Source organism: Accipiter gentilis, chromosome 27 (assembly GCF_929443795.1).
Source record: "Accipiter gentilis chromosome 27, bAccGen1.1, whole genome shotgun sequence".
In the NCBI taxonomy this organism is placed as follows: Eukaryota; Metazoa; Chordata; class Aves; order Accipitriformes; family Accipitridae; genus Astur; species Astur gentilis.
The window spans coordinates 2,261,583-2,282,346 of record NC_064906.1 but is presented as its reverse complement, the minus strand read 5'-3'; the positions used below and the strand labels follow the sequence as shown (position 1 = coordinate 2,282,346).

General features: G+C 41.3%; 1 protein-coding gene across 1 annotated transcript in view; it reads right to left on the bottom strand.

The window, feature by feature from the left end:
- The window catches only part of VAPA (VAMP associated protein A), a 33,153-nt gene extending 12,397 nt beyond the window's left edge, over nucleotides 1-20,756 (bottom strand). The window contains exons 1-2 of the mRNA XM_049830259.1: nucleotides 20,599-20,756; nucleotides 194-346 (exon numbers count right to left, since the gene is read on the bottom strand). Coding sequence (XP_049686216.1) covers nucleotides 194-346; nucleotides 20,599-20,674 — 229 coding nt within the window. The 5' untranslated portion in view covers nucleotides 20,675-20,756. The remainder of the gene's footprint in view (nucleotides 1-193; nucleotides 347-20,598) is intronic.
- Between the last annotated feature and the right edge of the window lie 8 nt (nucleotides 20,757-20,764).

Below are 20,764 nucleotides of genomic sequence, written 5' to 3'. Positions count from 1 at the left end.
TGGAGGATTTTTCATGTATCATTGCAGCTCTATGTCAAGTTGACATTGCACTAATGAAGGGTAATGGTTTTATTTTTAAAAAAATCTTTTTAAAAAGCTGACATACTTTGAACAGCCTCTAAGATCAAGCATTGGAGAACTTCATAAAAGGCCTAAAAACGCCTAACCTACAACTGCATATATCTGTTTTTACCTGAAACAATTACAGATGATCCTGGGTCAATAATTCCACTGTTTGGCCTCACACAGTATCGACGAGGTGCTGTGGTCTTCACTTTGAAGCATACTTTTCTATCTGATGGATTTCGTAGTTTAAGATTTGTAGTTACTACATCTGTAAAGGGACCTGTAAAAAGAGTTGCTCTTTTAAATATGTATGTATCTCTGGAAAAGAAATCTGTTTATACAGTACAAATTATTCTTAAAATATAACTTGATGGCGACAAACTTCTAAAAGCAAGTTAAATCATACTTCTGTTAAGCATATAAACTGTTACATGCAAAATATGCTCTATCACCTTAGTTATAATAATATACATTACAGCAGTGAACAAATAACTCTTAAATAGTATGACAGGCTCAAGCTGCTGGCACAAAAAGTTCATATATACATATGCTAATTTTACCAAATCATTCTTAACATTTTAATACCTAGAAGGTAATGGTCATATGCAAAAGTAAATTTTGCTGGATTTTTCTTTAGGAATAGAAGCAACACAAACTTTGGAACCCTTTCAAATGTTTAAAGAAAGAAAACACTGTGATACTGAAATATGCTAGCTGCTCTTGAGATTTCAACTTCTATTGCGCTTCTGAGCTCCTACAGACTTGACAGAAACAGACATCAGCCTCATCTTTTAAACTCAAAATAGGCAAGAGATGATACGCTGTTTATGCACATACTCTAAACTGTGTTTAAGTTAAACTATCAGGATAGGAATTGCCTCTACGACTGGAGTGGACAAGAAGCATAATTTCAATGTCAAGCTGCAAAAGCACATCTTCCGTCAAAGATCACCTCTGTGTGATGCCATACAGCAACAGCACAAAAAGCAAGTAAGGTTCACAGTGTCCTGAGCTTGTTAATCTCCCTTACGGTTGTGACACCTGAAAGCAATACTGCACAGGCACTGTAAGAATGCAACTTAGAAAATGGAATCTCATATGAACATGAAATTTATTCAATAATATTTCATGTGTACATTAACTTTTAAGAACCTTCTTTATTGTTCTTTAAAAATTACACATTAAATTACCACAAAATAATTTTCATCAGTATTGAAAACAGGACAACTACTTTTCCATTAAAAAACCACAACGAAAGCAAACTTTAAATTAAACTGGATTAAAAATATACGTGATATAAACAAGTGGTAAGGTACAACAAAACCACTAACTACATGAGACAAAGGAAGCCAATTCTTTTCTGAACACCTTATTCCACAGAAGTGTCTGGACTACTCTGAAGGAACAGTACTGGCCAGTATCAAACATGTTATGACACTAGAGGGCTCACTATCTGAGCGATGTCTTTGTTTCTGTAACTCGCTCTCATTCCAAATCCTCAATTTTGAGACAGTGCTAAACAGTCTTGACACAAAACACCAAGATACAAATCAATAAAGGACTAAAATGGGAATTACTGAGAATCAGAATACTGAGGTGTAGATGAAGATACACATGAGCTAGGTTTACATTCAATGAGGCTCTTTTGAGAATATAGGAACTGCTATTACTTGTCTGAAACTTTCTAATCTGGCTTTATACGGTGGACAAAATAGCCACCCTCTCAATCCAAGCAAATTTGACACAGCCCCCAAGAAAATTTACAAAACTACTTCAAAGTTTCCTGTCACTTGCCTCTTCACGGCTCTTGCAGGATTCAGTTGCACTTACTTACAGAGCATGATCCAAAAATAACTCCCATCACTCATACCACAAGCTGAAGTAAAATCAGGCAGCTGAATACTCCTCTAAATCTAAGACTAGCAATACACTCAGAAAAGACCAAACATTTACTCTTTTGAGCTTCACAAACACTTTTGAGGAAGTTATTCTGGGAGTTTTACTAACAGTCATCTAAGCATTGCCTTTGCAGTGGCCAGCAGCATACAGCACCTTGAATCTGGCTTTCAAAAGCATGGGTTGCCTTTTTTTAACTGCAACTCTAGAAAACCTGAGGAGGTCTGCTTCTCCATCTTCTCAACTACTATTACTAAGGAAATTCTGCTCAAAGGAAAAACAGGCTCAGGTCAGAGGCTCATTTTGAAAGGCACAGTCACCTAGAAAAGGAGCTACACTATTCAAAAATAGCTTGTTTCAAGACAAAGAAGCAATGAATTTATAAACTGATGATAAACTCTTTTTTAAACTTAAAAAAAAAAAAGTTCTGCTTCTTTTGAGACATGAAAGGTCCCCTCAAGTCTGCCTTCTCAAAGTGCATAATAAAGAGATAGGATTCAAAATACTCTTCAAATTATTTTGATATTTACTATAATTTCTAACACCACAGATAATTAAAAAAAAAAAAATCTGCTTTTGTTCTCCATGTACATGAATGCAGTGATCTCCTTTGCATTTCCTGGATAATTCCCAAAAAAGAGCCTTTAGCTCAGGGACATTTTTTTAGTATCAGACATTTCTTTCAGAGTGGACTGAAATTTTTTTCAAGGTCTAGAGCACCCTTCTGACAGCTTTACCTTTCACCTGCTTCTATAAGCTTTAAAGAAAGAAAAACCGTATAAAGCCTCTTGAGACTTGCAACCATCAGATTCAACAAAGAGCTGGTAACGAACTGTTGCACAAAAGGAAAAGATTACTAAATTTCACTGTTCCTGCAGAACCCAGCTATTTTGGTAGTTTAGTAGCATACTAACAGACAGTGCTGATCTGAGCATGGACAGCCAGGAGCAGACACAAGGATAGTAAATCACAGAAGAAATGTCTATTACCATTCAGAGGAGCCACACAATCTAAACTAGCACGACATATCCTTCAAAAAAGAAACCATGCAACAGCAGAAGGATTCTGGAGTTCCCATTCACACAAACATAAATACTGCTACCCTTGGGGGAGTGGGGAAATAAAGTACAAGCTGGCACTAATGGCCTGAGTGCAAAAGCCTAAATGAAGATGGTTCCTTGAGAAAAACAAGAGAAGGCAGGGGGAGACGGAGAACCAGGAAGGAGAAACGTTTTATGTCATGCTGCACAGACTGCAACTGAACAAGGAAAAGAACAGGCTAAGACGGACACAGACATTCTGCACATGCACCAAGATGCATGCCAACTTCATCTCAGAAAACATGCAGCTTCACTAGGGCAGCATTATACTCTCAAAAAGAGCATCTCTCTCTCTCTGCTTGCATGACACCCAGGCCAAAGCTGGTTTTTATTTGAGCACTTAACCTCAGACAAGCTCATGTCTAACTGTACCCACCACACAAAATACCTCATGAGTATTCATCTACTGTTGTTTGCCCAATACTCCCACTGTAAACTGCTTAAGGCTATCTTTTGTCTTATATTTGTAGAACTTAAGAAAATGGACTTCTGGATCTGCAACTAGGATTTTCAGAAGCTGTAGTAATTAACTAATGAAAGGCTCAAGCTATACTGATGTAACTATGATGTCTAATGAAAAGAGATTTATAAACCTATCATTTCAATCTAAAAACCTCTGGGAGTCAGACCTACTTTAAAGGGGACAGGGAGTTCAGCAACGCACTTAGTAGTGTTAATTGAAGACGCCAATTACAGCATCTTCCTAGAATAAATGTTGTGAGAGTGCCAGGTTATTCCAACTGTTTTGAATGGAGCAATGACAATCCATGCCGAGATTTTTCCTTTCTTTTTGACTTACAAGGGCCTTAGAAAGGAATGACAAGACACCTGCCTAATCACCCTCAGAAATACCAGAGATCTCCAAAATCATTATGGACTGAATTTCTATTCCGGCAATCTTACAGTGCAGCCACTGCAACATTAATGCTGGGGTTGCCCCTGGCAACTACACATCTCAGACTACAGCAACTAGTGGGCAGAAAGAAATGACACAGATTCTGAAGAGCCAGTTTCCACTGCTGAAACACGGGGCCAAGTTTCCCAGCCTGCCACAAGCTTGCCAGTTACACTGCAGTAAAATCAAAATACTATGTACTACTGGACAGGTAGGACCTGTACAGAGATCTTTTTGATCAACAGTGTCATTTTGTCTTCAAATTCAGGTCTCCTTCAGTTCCTCAGCTCCAAAAGTCACCCTTCGACCACCTGGGACAGCCAAACATACAGGAAAAAAATGACATGAATGCTTTTCTAGAGTGGGAAGGAACAGCTTAGACAAACCTCCTCAGCCTGTGGTTCCCCTGGGAAAGCTGAGAGATCACTGCCACTATCTCTAGCTGTTGCTAGTACAGAGTGAGCATAAAGAACTTCTGAGAAGCAGACAGGGTTGGGTATCGGGAAGCTCCATTCAAAATTAGTAAAGCTGTCGTAATGTACACACAGAGCCCATCACAGAACATCACCTCTACCTAAAATTGGATAAGAAATTATCTTTTTATTAAATTACATAAAATCTTTGATAATTAACAGGCAGATAACTTGTAGAGTTGTACAAAAAATGAGGATGCATTATTGAACAAATTCAACAGCATTTTACATGAAACAGCTTAAGTGTTAAGTATATTGTCCTCTTCAACTTAAGACATTGAACTGTAGCTGTTATAAAACCTAATACCTAAGCTGACTGCCAGAAAGCACTCTATTTCATGCACAGAACTAAAGTTTATTTAAGCTGTAAACTGTACTGGCACAGTAAAGTGATATATTCAGCCACATCTAAAAACAACACAAGTACACATTAAAAAAGTACACAGACTGGCAAAAGCAATCCAAACTCCTTAAAATGTGCAAGTTACAGTGTTAACTTCAAAAACGATTGGGATTATATGCTTTAAGTGGGATGCTGTTCTTTGACCATTGCTTCAGCCACCTTTGAAATTCCAAGAGCACTTGAAACATACAGAACACTTCAAGGCATCTTTATCAAAGCAAACACAGGCAGGGTAGTTTTCTTTCAGCACACAATAAAGTCAGGTTGAGCAGGTAAAGAAAAATCATTTACTGCATTTGACAATTTGAGCCCTAATGAAGGAGAAAGGAGTTAAAGTCAGCAGGATAAAAACTAGCAGTAGTATTATAAAGCCAGAGATATATATTTTGAGAACAAATATATATATTTTGAGAACAAGTTCACTGACTTTTACGATAGACCTGACAGGAACAGAGTAAGATCTCCATTAACTCATTCTGCCAGAATTAGAAGTAATGACAGATTAAAGAAAGAATAAGTTAAATTAATATAGCCCCATGTAATGTACATTCATATGATGTAATAAAGAATTTTCTAATTTAATCATTTGACATAACAGGCACAGAATGGTTGAGGTTGGAAGGGACCTCTGGAGGTCATCTGGGTGAAACCCCCTGCTCAAGCAGGGACAGCCACAGCCAGGTACCCAGAGCCATGTCTAGATGGCTTCTGAATATCTCCAAGGTTGGAGACTCCACAGCCTCCCCAGGCAACCTGTGCCAGTGCTCGGTCACCCTCATAGTAAAAAACAAACAAACAAAAAAAATCATTTCCTGATGTTCAGAGGTAACCTCCTGTGTTTCAGGTTGTGCCCATTGCCTCTGGTCCTGACACCAGGCACCACTGCAAAGAGCCTGACTCTGTCCTCTTTGCACCCTCCCTTCAGGTATTTGTAGATATTGATAAGATCCCCCTAAGCCTTCTCTTCTCCAGACTGAGCAGTCCCAGCTCTCCCAGATTTTCCTCACAGGAGAGATGCTCCAGTCTCTTCATCATCTTTATAGCCCTTCACTGGATTCTCTCCAGTATGTCCATGCCTCCCATAGTGGGGAGCCCAGACCTGGACCTAGCACTCAGCTGTGGCCTCACAAGGGCTAAGCAGAGGGGAAGGATCACCTCCCTTGACCTGCTGGCAACACTCCTCCTAATACAGCCCAGAACACCATTGGCCGCCTTTGCTGCAAGGGCGTATTGCTGGTTCATGGTCAACTTGGTGTCCACCAGGACCTCCAGGGCCTTTTCTGCAAAGCTGCTTTCCATCCGATCAGACCCCAGCACGTATTGGTGCATGGGGGGTTGTTCCTCCCCAAGTGCAGGACTTTGCACTTCTTGTTGAACTTCACAAGGTGCCTGTCAGCCTGTTTCTCCACCTGCCAGTTCCCTCAGCACTCGTGGGTACATTCCATCGGGGTCCATGGACTTAGGTATGTCCAGTTTACTTAAGTATTCCCTGACCTGATCATCTTCCACCAAGAGTACTAAAGGAAAGATGTCTAAAATGAAAGGCACTGGTGTTCTGTAGCAAGTCAAAACTACTGTCGGATTAAGAAAACTTGTCTTAAGATGTACAAAAAGCACTTAATTGCTCCAAATGGGATTTTATAGTACTTTCTGAAAAAGGCATAGGTGACACAGCTGACACAAAAGAAAGTGAGAGGAATGTTTTTTATTTCCATAAATTAGTTTTAAGAAATTAATATGCAGACCTCTGTGAAAACCATCTGAAGAGAATCTGTAACATGCATTGCCAATGAACATAATTCCTTCCTCTTGAAATAGCAAACCCATGACCATTCAAATACCTTCTTCAACTGGAAGAAAGATTCCAACTCTAACAGATCACCTATGTTAAAATTATTTATGGTTTATGAAGCATAACATCTTAGGTTTCATGGATTAATACATTATAGGTCTGAATGATCAGGAATAATCAGTGGATGAAGGTGCAAGATTAATAACACCTACAAATAACCATGGCTCTCAAGTAGATATCCATATATTAGAGCAATACAGAATCTTTCACTTGTTATTATAACCTGGCACTTCAGAAATAGTTACTAGTTTTGTCATCAACCTGCATCTGAACATCAGAATGCAACAAAGGCTTTATAAGAAAGCTGACACACCTCAATGTCCACAGCTTCTTAAGGCTGATTCTAGGCTAACATTGTTTACAAGGGGTAACATGAAATTTTATCTGAGCTCCCCACAATGATGTGCTGCCAGCATCCATGCTGATGATATATCCATCAAAGATTTTTCCTTCTAAAAAATGCTGAAACAATGCACATTTTTTTAATCCTAAAAGAGCTCATCTTCCTCTGTCAAAGGGGCAAGCAGAGCTTATATATGGCTATACAGCTTACTAGAAGTGCTTGTGCAGATGCTGGCATGAATGCTTTACTGGGGGCTGGTGATAGAATCATAGAATGGTTTGGGCTGGAAGGGACCTTAAAGATCATCTAGTCCCAACCCCCCTGCCATGGGCAGGCACACCTTCCACTAGACCAGGTTGCTCAAAGCCCCATCCAACCTGGCCTTGAACACTTCAAGGGATGAGGCATCTGCAACCTCTCTGGGCAACCTGTCCCAGCACCTCACCACCCTCACAGTGAAGAACTTATTCCTTATATCCAACCTAAATCTACCTTATTTCAGTTTAAAGCCATTACCCCTTGTCCTATCACTACATGCTCTTGTAAAAAGTCCTTCTCTGGCTTTCTTGTAGGCCCCCTTTAGGTACTGGAAGGCTGCTATAAGGTCTCCCTGGAGCCTTCTCCAGCTCTCAGCCTGTCTTCACAGGAGATGTGCTCCAGCCCTCTGACCATCTTCATGGCCCTCCTCTGGACTTGGTCCAAGACATCCATGTCCTTCTTATGCTGGGGACCCCAGAGCTGTACACAGTACGGCAGGTGGGGTCTCATGAGAGTGGAGTAGCACAGCAGAATCACCTCCCTCGACCTGCTGGTCACACTTCTTTTGATGCAGCCCAGGATACAGTTTGCTTTCTGAGCTGCAAACACATTGCCAGGTCATGTTGAGTTTCTCATCAACCAACACCCCCAAGTCCTTCTCTGCAAGGCTGCTCTCTGCCCAGCCTGTATTCATGCTTGGGATTTCCCCGACCCACGTGCAGGACCTTGCACTTGGCCTTGCTGAACTTCATGAAGTTCACACAGGCCCACCTCTCAAGCCTGTCAAGGTCACTCTGGGTGGCATCCCTTCCCTCCAGTGTGTTGACCACACCCACCACACAGCCTGGTGGTGTCAGCAAACTTGCTGCGGGTGCACTCGATCCCACTGTTCCATGTCCCCGACAAAGATGTTAAATAGCGCTGGTCCCAATACCAATCCCTGAGGAACACCACTCATCACTGCTCTCCACTTGGACGTCTAAGCCATTGACCACAACTCTTTGAGTGCGACCATCCAGCCAATTCCTTATACACCGAGTGGTCCATCCGCCAAGTCCATGTCTCTCCAATCTAGAGACAAGGATGTTGTGCTGGACAGTGTCAAATGCTTTGCACAACTCCAGGTAGATGACATCAGTTGCACTTCACTTATCCACCAATGCAGTAACCCTGTCGTAGAAGACCACCAAATTTGTCATGCATGATTTGACCTCCATGAAGCTATGCTGGCTGTCACCAACAACCTCCTTATTTTCCATGTGCCTTAGCATAGTGTCCTGGTTTTGGCTGGGATAAATTTAATTTTCTTTCTAGTAGCTGGTATAGTGTTTTGGATTTAGCACAAGAAGAATGTTGAGAACACACTGATATTTTCAGTTGCTGCTAAGTAGTGTTTATACTTTTTTTTTTTTTCCCCTGATCCTCTCCCCCCATCCCACTGGGTAGTGAGGGAAGTGAGTGAGCAGCTATGTGGTGCTTAGTTGCTGGCTGGGGTTAAACCACAACACAGTTTCCAGGAGAATCTGTTCAGTGATCTTGCCCAGCACACAGGTGAGACTGGCCTGTAGTTCCCCAGGTCTTCCTTTTTTCCCCTTTTACAAAGAGGAGTTATGTTTCCCCTTTTCCAGTCAGTAGGAACTTCCCCGGACTGCCATGACTTCTCAAATATGATGGATAGTGGCTCAGCAACTTCATCCGCCAGTTCCCTCAGGACCCACGGATGCATCTCATGGACTTGTGCACCTTCACGTTCCTTAGACAGTCTTGAACCTGATCTACAGTGGGCGGTTCTTCATTCTCCCAGTCCCTGACTTTGCCTTCTGCGATTTGGGCAGTGTGGCTGGACTACTCGCTGGTGAAGACTGAGGCAAAATGTTGTTGAGTACCTCAGCCTTCTCCATGTCCTGGGTAACCAGGTCTCCCATTTCCTTCTGGAGAGGACCCACATTTTCCCTAGTCTTACTTTTATCACCGACATACCTATAGAAGCTTTTCTTGTTGGCCTTGACATCCCTGACTAGATTTAATTCTACCAGGGCTTTGGCCTTCCTAACCTGTTCCCTGGCTGCTTGGACAATTTCTCTGTATTCCTCCCAGGCTACCTGTCCTTGCTTCCACCCTCTGTAGGCTCCCTTCTTCTGTAAAATGGGAATTGAAACCTTTTGCCTGCCGTTCTGATAGAAAAAAGACAGAAATACAATACACTGGCATTTCAAAGCAGACAAAACAAACAATTTTTTTCTTACTTTTTTTCTGGATCAAAATTTCATATTCATCCCAGCTTGTTACCGACATGTTGTTAGTGGCCAAAAAACACAGTAAAAATGCAATAAGCATCTATGTTAAGGGTGAAGTACAGCCACAGATCGTTACCATGAATTCTAATAAAGAGAACATTATCTACTTTATAGATTAAATACAGACTAAAAGGAGACTGTCCTGCATTTGATGTTATATATGAACAATGGTTTCTTTAGCCTCAACAACAACAAAAAACCACTATTAATAAGATAGTATAACATGGAATAACTTCACCCAAATATATTAATATTTGTATTTAGCTTAAGCTTTAAAATCTAGCAGTCTGAGTCCAATTCAGTCATATATGTCTATTCTTGACATTTTTCCTATTGAAAGAGTGCCACTAGTAAAGAACTGTCATGTTACTAACATCAGAGGCACGTTTGTTACTTAAACTTAACCTCCACATTGTTGTGAATTCCTTACTTGCAATTTATGCTTGCCAAATACACATTCAGAGCAGACTAAAAATGGTAGCTCGTAATTCTACTAGGATAAAGTCTTAAGAATCTAATGATAAAGTATTATTCATCCCAAAGCTCTCTCACCATTGAAATAACAGGAACAGTAGAAATACTACTGCTGAACATTAACATTTAAACCAGCAAACTATCCCCAAAGTCCTGAAACAACTAAGTAATATGTACAAGCAATCTTTCAGTACAGATGCAACATCAACAATTTAGTTCAGTAAGGGCTGTGTTATAAACCCGGCCTGCTGGAGCAACTATTCTGTTTACTTGCATAAGGTAGGATAACTAATGAATTTGATAATTACAGAGGCTCTTAGATTTCAGAGAATACTATTACAAATAGCAGATTTGAACAACAGAACTAAATAAACAAATAACTTTTCCCTTTTTTTCCCCTTTTAAACTTGCTTTGTATTTTAACCTGCTATAGCTTACAAAAGGTTTCAGTGATGCTGAAAAGCCCCAATCTGCTTTTTAAAATATTCAAATATTCAGCAGCTTAAAATATGCATGCATCCTCAAATACAAAATTTCCAACTGGATACACCTTTCTGATCTGAATTGCAACATACAAGGTACTCTTCAAACTCCAGAGCAGTAATCAGAATCCCTGCAATCATCTCAGATGACAGCTGTAGTGGCACACAGAAAAATCAGTCTTTCCACAGAATACCTGACCAAAAGCTGTTACCTAGCTCTTTTCCCCAGTGTGCTCCAAGAACTGGGTATCAGCGACCAGACTCAAACATTGAACAGAACACCAGAGCTCTTGTGGTTTTAACCAGTTTCCTTGCAAGTAGTATCCCAACAGTGTAACAACTTCACTTTAAAAATAAATTAATTTCACACTTCTCCCACAGTGGGCAAAAGCCCAGAAAGTTCTTTTAAAAAAAACAGTTTCAGGTGTTTGACTGTTAGATGGTGTCCAACCTCAGCATGTAACACAGAGCCCAGTCTGAACAGGCTTATATATCAGACATTAAAATTTCCTACAGACAGGTCTAGCTAATCTGGACTACCTCCCAAAAACATGAACAGCTCACTTCAGTTTCAGGCCGACCTTTCATTCTCTGGAAGTACAGACTACAGGTCTCCATCTCCCAAATCTCCAAAAGCCAAGTACGGCATATCACAGTCACTCAGGAAAACAAACACCTGGTTTAAACAAAAGTTGCATTCAGTCACAGTCTTGTCACTCAGACAAGATCATAAACTCCATTCCCTCACTACCTTCACATCAGAGTACTGAGCTGAGCTAACACAGCCACGCTTCCCAGGACCAGTCAGCCAACGTGGACAGAAGCAGCTAGAGCTCTAACTTGAGCTGCAACATGCAACATGTCTAGGAGATGTCTAGTTTTTACTTTCACTGGGTCTACTAGACTTAGTGGCCAAATTAACATCATACTGTTAACATGTTAAATCAACATCATACTCCTATGAATTATAATTACTAAGTTTACTTCACATATGGAGCAGTTACTCCTATGTATATGATTTTTAAAAGTATGAACATCCCTTCTTACAAAGAAAAAAAACATTAAACATATCTCAGTCAAGCTATTCTAATGTCTTGGAATGTAACATGACATACCAGCTTCTAGCTTAAGTACATCATTAGGTACCACCATTGTCCTACCAAACTTTCAAGAACATTGTAACCTCATGACCTAGGAGAAGCCTTCTGAAGTCCACAGGAAACAAACCATTTTCTAAGATGGTATCTGATGAATTTAAAACTATTTTTGCACACATAATATTTAGAATGTTGGTTCAGACTGACATGATTCATATTTGAAATTCAACTAGTTTCTAATGATCTAAATACATTCACAGCCACTTGATGCCAGTTCCTTTTTGTACCAATCCTACCCTTTAGCCTACATAGCTTTTCTTTTCCCCAGTGCTTACTTATTCTAATATATTTATAGATAGCAATCAGATCCCGTTTCAGTCTTCATTTTGCTAAGATAAACAAGCCAAGCTATTCCATTTCACTTACATTAATAACTTTTTCTCTGCACCATTCAGATAAAGCTTCATCAATGCCATAAACCTTGGCATTAATACTTTCCTCACTACACAACTACAGTCTCATACTTGCCCCGTTTCATGACTCATCACACTTGCAATAAATCTGTGATTAAGTACTAGTCTCTAGTTTTACTCCTTCATCACTTTCAACTAAAATGAGAAAGCAGCAGTTGTGTTATTAGGACACATCAAATGCACTAATTTTTTTGCGTTCATCACACCTCCTAACTTTCCATTACCAATGAGCTCTACCAGCACAGTCCCACCCATACCAGGGTCACTAATGAAGATACTAAACCAAATTCAAACATGACACTGGTCCGTCCTTAAGAAATGTCCTTATTAAGCTTCCAATAGCCTAACAGCTGTGCTGCAGTTTATTTTATAGCTTGTCCCTTCTCTACCTTACATTTTTCCACTAAGCTCTTTTATCTGCAACTTAATTATTAGTTTTGCAGATTCCTCTGTATCAAATAATCAATATTCAGATCATGGAACAGACCTCCTAGAAGATACATCGAAACATATAGAAGACAGGGAGTTAGAGACAGCCAGCATGGCTTTACCATGGGCAAATCGTGCCTGACTAATCTAGCGGCCTTCTACAATGGAGTAACTGCATCAGTGGACAAGGGAAGAGCTATGGATGCCATCTACCTGGACTTCTGTGAGGCCTTTGATATAGTCCCGCCCCATTCTTATCTCTAAATTGAAGAGATAGGGGTTTGACAGATGGACTGTTAGATGGATAAGGAATTGGCTGGGTGCTCATGTCTAAATAGTCACAGTCAATGCCTCAATGTCCAAGTGGAAACCAGTAACGAGTGGTATCCCTCAAGGATCCATACTGGGACCAATACTATTCAACGTCTTCATCAATAACATAGTGGGATTGAGTACACCCTCAGCAAGTTTGCAGATGACACCAAACTGAGTGGTGATGTTCATTTGCTTGAGGGATGGGATGCCATCTAGAGGGACCTTGACAGGCTTTGAAGGGTGGGCCCATGCAAACCTCATGAAGTTCAACAAGGCCAAGTGCAAGGTCCTGCACCTGGGTCAAGGCAATCCCCAATACCAATACAGACCAGGGGACAAACGCATTGAGGGCAGCCCTGCGTAGGAAGACTTGGGGGTACTGGTGGATGAAAAACAGAACATGAGCTGGGAACGGGTGCTTGCAGCCCAGAAAGCCAATCATATCCTGGGCTGCACAAACAGAAGCGGGGCCATCAGGTCAAGGGAGGTGATTGTTCCCCTCTACCCCGCTCTCATGAGAGACCCCACCTGGAATACTGCATCCACCTCTGGGACCCCCAGTACAAGACAGACGTGGACCTGTTAGAGTGGGGTCCAAAGGAGGGCCACTCTCAGAAGGCTCCATTCTCCACAGAAGGCTCTGAAGAAAGGCTAAGACAGTTGGGGTGGTTCAGCTTGGAGAAAAGAAGGCTCCAGGGAGACCTTATTGTGGCCTTTAAATACATAAAGGGGGCTTGTAAGAAAGACATACTCTTTACCAGGGCCTGTAGCGACAGGACAAGGGGCAACGGAGTTAAACTGAAAGAGGGTACATTTAGATTGGACATGAGGAACAGATTTTTTATGATGAGGGTGGTGAGGTGCTGGCACAGGTTGCCCAGAGAGGCTGTGGATGCCCCATCCCTGGAAGTGTTCAAGGCCAGGTTGGATGGGGCTTTGAGCAACCTGGTCTAGTGGAAGGTGTCCCTGCCCATGGGAGGGGGGTTGGAACTAGGTGATCTTTAAGGTCCCTTCCAACCCAAACCATTCTATAACTCTATGAAACAATATAATGACATCTGGTAAATCCAGTGGCAAGATCAGATTTTGTTTGGTGGATGCACACAGAAGACATGAAAAAAAAAGAGACACAGATAGAGAGAAGGAGGTCTCGGATCAGACTGGCACATTCTACCCAGGACACTCATGCTGCATTTTATTCCACATTCTACGTATCTCCAGGTCTTTGTTCTTTCCTCTAAGGCTTTGCATACTGTTGACATCAGACCTATTCAAGCACTGAAGTGTCAAATTACGAATTACCCCAAGTGAGACCACATTTTGAGAAACAAAGGAAGGAAAAATTCTGATATGACTATCTTTTCAAAATTCAGGCAAACAATTTTTTTCTTTTTCTTTTCCTCCTTATTCATGTTGTTAAAAACCAAACACCTGAAGCCCTACACCAGGATAATATTTATCAAACTATCTTAATTCTCAAGATCTTGTTCATATAGAAATAAACTGAAAATATTTATTTTAATTTGCATAACCATGTATTTCTAAATACTTTCAAACCATAAAATGAAATATGACATCTACATTGCCAAATAATTTACAATGCAATGAAGTAACTGTATACAATACAAAAAAAACACTAAAAGGCAAGAGAAGCTAAAGAGGCCAAGATCACTATGCACCAGATAAAGTCTTACTACCCTAAGGAAAACAAATTTACTAAAATTCTAACTTGTGTTTCTGCATTTTTATTTTCAACAATAGCACATCAGAAATTATCTTATTAGAGTCATTTGGGTTTGGGTTTTTTTTAAAGAAATTAGCTTATACAAACTTATCTAGCTCATCTGACAATAAAAGCCTTGTAATTTGACAACTTTCACACTGAAAAATGTAATACTTATCTAATTAGTGATTTTTTTCCTCCCCATTTTACAAACAGTAAACTCTCTCCAGCAGCCTTTTCCAGCTTGAATTTATGGCTTGTAAGTTGTGCATTTAATAAAATCCTCTAGTGACTGACGGTCACAAAAACCTGGTTAACAAACATCTCCCAAAGACAAAGTCGGTCAGAAAGTAAAACATATTCACAAACCACAGTCAAGCCGAAACAGGAACAACTTATAATACCACAACGGACAGACAGTGCACTAAATATTCAGACTTATTAACTGATGCATAAAATAGCTCTTCTTGTTCATGGTAAGCTTCTACTTTTCATCTTGGCCTTGAACAATGGTACAGTGTTCAGGTATAGTACAGTATTTTTTACAATATTAATAATTATGTATTACAGTGATCTAGAACACTTGCTTAGGCTATCAGCAAGCAGAACGAGTAGGCACTTTATACTAATCATAGTGTAAAGGTGAAGCTTTTATACCAATGACTACAACAGAAGTACAAGACAGTGAGGTTTGGATGGTGTTTCTCTGTTTAGTGAAGATGCAATATTAAGTAAAACAGAGTCCTACAAATTGCAGGTAAAGGACAAAACCTCCAAATCTTCACTGCTGTATACCTCTATCATCATAGGAAAATCTTCCATTATTGAATCTTAAAACACCTGGCAAACTAGGTCTGCCAAAATATAAACTAACACCTATAATACACCTGACTTCACAGATCAATACAACTCTCTTTTTATTAGTTTTAAATGCGGTCTAACACCATGGTAGAGACATCTGTGTTATCAGCTCATAAGCAACACCTGGTAAAAAAAATTATCTTCCTTCCTCTTCCTCAACACATTCCCACCAATCATTTTGTGTCTCAGTTTTCATTAATACCTATCATTTAAAAAAACAAAACAAAAAACCAAACAAACAAGAAAACAAAACAAAACAAAACAAACAAAACCAACCAAAAAACCCCCCAAACCTAAAATACTAACAACTATTACATTTGAGCCAGGAAACAATGGATAGAAGCAGAGATACATAGAAAGGGTAAACAATTCCAGGAATCCTTCTTGGATGTAAAAAAATAATAAATAGAAGTCAAAGACTACTTGTTGAATACTGAGTCATTCTATGGGATGTTCAATCTTCGTCATTACAAAATACTCAGCCAGCAAAAATATTAACTTAAATGGAATCATTTCAAAGTATCAAAAAGACACAACTGTGTTAGTAATCACAACTAGGATTTTTTTCCCTTTGCACTCCCATTGTTAGTTTCAAAAATGTTCTTGAATGAAGATACCAGAAAACTGGCATCCCAATCATTATTTTTTTTTTTAACCTATCTTAGAAAGCTGGGACATCACATATTTGCTCAAACTTTGACTAGAGTGAAAACAGGTGTAAAATTTGACATAATCAAGACACACACAAATAAGGCAGTAAGATCACACTTGAGGACTTCAAACCCTGCCTACACTAAAAGATATCCTGGGCCAATTCTGGCAACAGACCTTGAGGGCAGGGGATGCTTTTAACATTGAGCTATTTTTACCTTTAAATTCCACCCTCTCCATTTGCAGTAACACATAGCCTGTGGCTTTCAATGTTACCAATAGCACTGTAACAATTACAAAATAATCTACAGCAATACTTTTTTATTATTTAAAAGGTTGTCGAAATCTGTATTTCAGAATGAGCCATAACACTTAAGTGACGTGCTCTCTACCTCACCTGGAAAGAGTCATTTGAACGTACACCAGCTGATAGCTGATTTTATACACTAAGAATCCCAGTTTATGAATCAGATTATTAATCAGAAATTAAATATCATCTATTATACTGATCTCTCCCAGTAACTCAAACCATCAAAGGGAAAATTTATTGCACACAGACATGCTCAAAAGTTGATTTTAGTCTGCTTACTTGCTGACTTATTTCTAGCTTTGAGGTAACAACAAACAAAAACAAACAAACAAAAAAAAAGGAAAAGTGTGCCTCATTATTTTGAGACATTTACAAAGGTAACGTAACTAGATTTCACACACTCGTAAGCAAGAACTTCAATAAAGGATATTAATTTAGAATATTCAGACATTTTTATAATGTCTTACTAGTCGGACACCTTAAATCACATGAAATTCAAATTCTGAACACTGTCTGCTAATCTTCCAAGGCTCATCAAATCAACTAGTGTTGATTTTCAGTTAGGTGTTGCAGAAGCATGTCTTATGACTGATTAAAAATTTGGTGAAGGTTTTTTAAAAAGGACCATCATCTAAGACCAACTTAAATACACATTACTTACAATTGCAAAACGCTTCTTTGACTTAGGGAAGACCAAGTTTCCATAAAAATGCTAGAAATCTTTGAACTGAAAACTTCAAGTGCTGCTATTTAACTACACAACTATTTAAAAAACAAAAAAATCTAAAAAAAGATGTATTTACTCACAAGGAACCAATTCCAGGTTACCATAATCTTCACTAAACTAGAGCTACAGACAATGGTTATGTGCATGAGTCACGTGACAAAGACCCCAGTAAGAAGCAGAAGATGTTCCACCTTCCGAATTAGTTGCTTTTAAGCAACTTCCCACCCAGCCCTAAAGAAACCCAAGCAACTTCAGATATGAGAAGCTAAACAAAATATGTTGGACTAAAATACAGAAGAAAGCTAACCTACAGGAGTAATATGGCTGAAAACCTGGATACAAGAACTACAAGGCGAATTCTCACTGCACCACACCGAGTCTCTGAAAGCAGTATTATGTCGTGTATCAACCACCTCTTAGCTTCATCACTTTTAAGTACAGTTTTCCCCCTTGCCACATTTGCACAACACTCTGAAAGGTAGCTATTTGTTTTGTGGTTTTCCTTAGGTATTCCTGATGGTTCCAGAATCCAAAGAAACCCAGCTATCATAGAAGCAATTAACCATGACCCAAAACACTATTAATGACTGAAATTTCTAGGAATCCAAAGTACTATAAATACAGGATTCTAATCTTTTGGTCACCAAGGGAAATATGTAATGTGTTAGCCACCGTGGGACATTAGACCTCCCCCTGAATCGTGTGGAATAAAATTCAGGATAAACATTATCATAGACCTTATTCTTGCTGACTGAGTAAAGTATATCTAAAGAAAAAAAAAAGAAAAAAAAAAAAAGACAGTTTCATCAGGCAATGATGAATTTAAAGCCTTGTCAACAACTCCTTAAGATATGTACTTTTTAATTGAAATCATTGTTTGCAGAGGGGCGTACTAACATATTTCACTGTTACCCTAAAAGTAAGGAAATCCATTCTAATTTCCTGAGGCAAGAAAACCAACATAACTATTTGTCCAGTTCAGATGTTTAGACTTAAAGTGGCTCTCTGTTACATACACATCAATAGTATTAAGTCAATAATAGTAATGGATAATTGTCCTGATAAAATAACTCTGAATAGCTAGATGCGCCAAAAAAAAAACCCAAACTTTTTTTTAAAACAAAGTTGTAGGATTTTCCTACACTAAGTTACACTTATTCTGAGTCATACATTCTCTTACTAACCAATTACTTTTTAAAACTTAACACTCGGAATTCCCTTCTGCCAATATTGTATTCTTCAGTGCAGTACTTCAGAACTGAATTAGTTTGCAGCCCACAAACCTTTTTAAACACCTCAGAATAATAAGCAGTTAGAAAATATTTATTGAGTGCACTCGACACTCTCGCAATAGATAGTTCTTTCTATAGTATATTACTGTTAATAATATAGTAATAGAGAGTGCTTTCCATGGAGTATTAAGACTGCAGTCTCATTATGCTTCAGATTTTGTTTTTGCCTAGTCTGCTTTACAGAAATTTTCCCAATATACGCATTAGCCTGAAACCAAGGTTTATGCCTAAAGAATACACATTTCATGCTCCAAGTACAGAAACACAGCACAATAAAGATCCCTGACTGACAACGGCTTCACACAGACAGAATTTCTAATCTAGTATTTATTCTATATTCCCCGTATCAACACTTCATTTCATATCAAATAAATACGGCTTACTTCCAGCTTGAAGACAGCTCAACATTTGAAAGCTTTGAATTAGACACGGTAGCTTTTTAATTAAAAAAAAAAAAACCAAACAAACACGCATTTTCCTCCAACCTGTTCTTGCAATAAGAATACAGTATTGAAATCTGAGTGCAGCCAGACCTGGCAGCATTTCAACAGCGCAAAATAGAAGCGAAAAAGATAAGTTCCCGCTATGGTTTTGTCTCTGTCTATGAATGTGCAATTTAAAAATTGAAGCTATGAAGAAATTAGTATGTGTGATCAGACAGACTTTGGGTTTTAATTGATTTGAGGGATCAATAAAACAAGTAGAGTTTGTTATAGATCTTTGATAAACCAGTCTTAAGCTTTATTTCTAAAAGCCAGGACAGCCAAAGGTCTTTTGAGGGAATACAGTGTTCTTCTCCATCATAAACATTCATTTGCTCTAGTTGTCCATTTAAAGATTTTTACAACATCATAAATTCCACTCTGTCCCTCTAAAACAACGAAAATGAGTCTACTAAAAATGGAAAATAAAATAGAAACATTTATAGGGTTAGAGAAGTACATGTGCTGACACAAGTCACAAGATTTAAAACGTAAGTTCAGGTAACATTAACAACTTTAAAAAAAACCAAAAAACTTAAGATTGCCGATTCCAAACCTGAAACGTTACAAGACTCTTCTCAATGCCCCTTACGGGTATGAAATAACATCACAGGAAACTACTGAAAACTACTTATTCGCTCACGCTTTGCTTTATGCCCTTGCCTTTCAAGGATCACGCATCCTCGCGAGAGCCTCCCTTTTCGCAACTACCTGATTTTTCAGGAGAGACACCCCCCCCCCCCACCCCGCGCCCGCAGGGTAACAGCGCTAACGGGGGCCCGTTTTAACAGCAGCACCTCGGGCCGGTCAGAGCCAGCCTGTCGGCACGCAGCGTCCCACGGACACAAACTCCCGACACGCCGCCTCCCCACGCACCGCGAACCCGCCCGAGACGCGACATGCCGGCGGAAAAGGCGGGAGTCACGCGCCGGGCCGGGGAGGGGCTGCGAGCGCCCGCAGGTCGCCTCCTCGCACGGCCCAGAGCGACGGCGCAAACCCGCGGCAGCCCGCGGGGACGCCGCCGGTGGCGGCGGCGGCGGCCGGGGCTGGGCTCTGGCAGGCGCCCACAGCCGGCCCTCCGGGGCGGGGGGGGGGGTGTGGGGGTGTGGAGAGGCCAGGGAGCAGGGTAGCCTCCCGAAGCCAGTCTTCCCCGCCGGCTCCCCTCCCCGCTGCAGCGCCCGCTTCGGGGCCGCTCCTACCCGCTACAGCCAGCCGCGCAGATCCCCGCGCCCACAGAGATGACAGAGCCCCGTCCCCTCCCCGGGCCCCGCTCCTCCAGGGCCGGGCCTGCCGGGCGAAGGGGTGACACGACGGCGGCCGCGCCGGCCACGCCGTGGGGGGACGCGCGCGGGCAAGGGGAGCGGACCGGCGCACCGGCGGGGGCCGGAAGGGGGAAGGGGCGGGAGGGGGGGGGGGGGGGGGGCGGCCGGGCCCCGAGCGTCGCGCCTGGCGGGCGGGTGCCGGGGCCGCGGACGGGCTCTCGAGTCCCCACGGGATCCCAAGATGGCGGCGCCCCCCCCCCAGCCCCCACCCACCCCCCGACGGAGCCGGGCGGGCAGGGCCCGGCACCGCGGCCCGGGGCAGGGGGGAACGACGAGGCGCCCGCAGGCGGTCCGGGGCCCAGGCGAAACGGGAGACCCCCGCCGGGGCCGGGCAGTCCCGCTGCCCCCCGCCTGCCCCGCGCCGGGCTCCCCCTCACCTTTGAATTTGAGGTCGGTGGGCGGATCGAGCACCAGGATCTGCTCGTGCTTCGCCAGAGCCCCGGCGGCCGCCATCTCGCTCGCTCGCTCCGGCGGGAGGAGGAGTGGGGGTAGGAGGGAGGAGGAGGGGCGGGAGGGGGAGGCCGGGCGGCGGCGCCGCTCCCT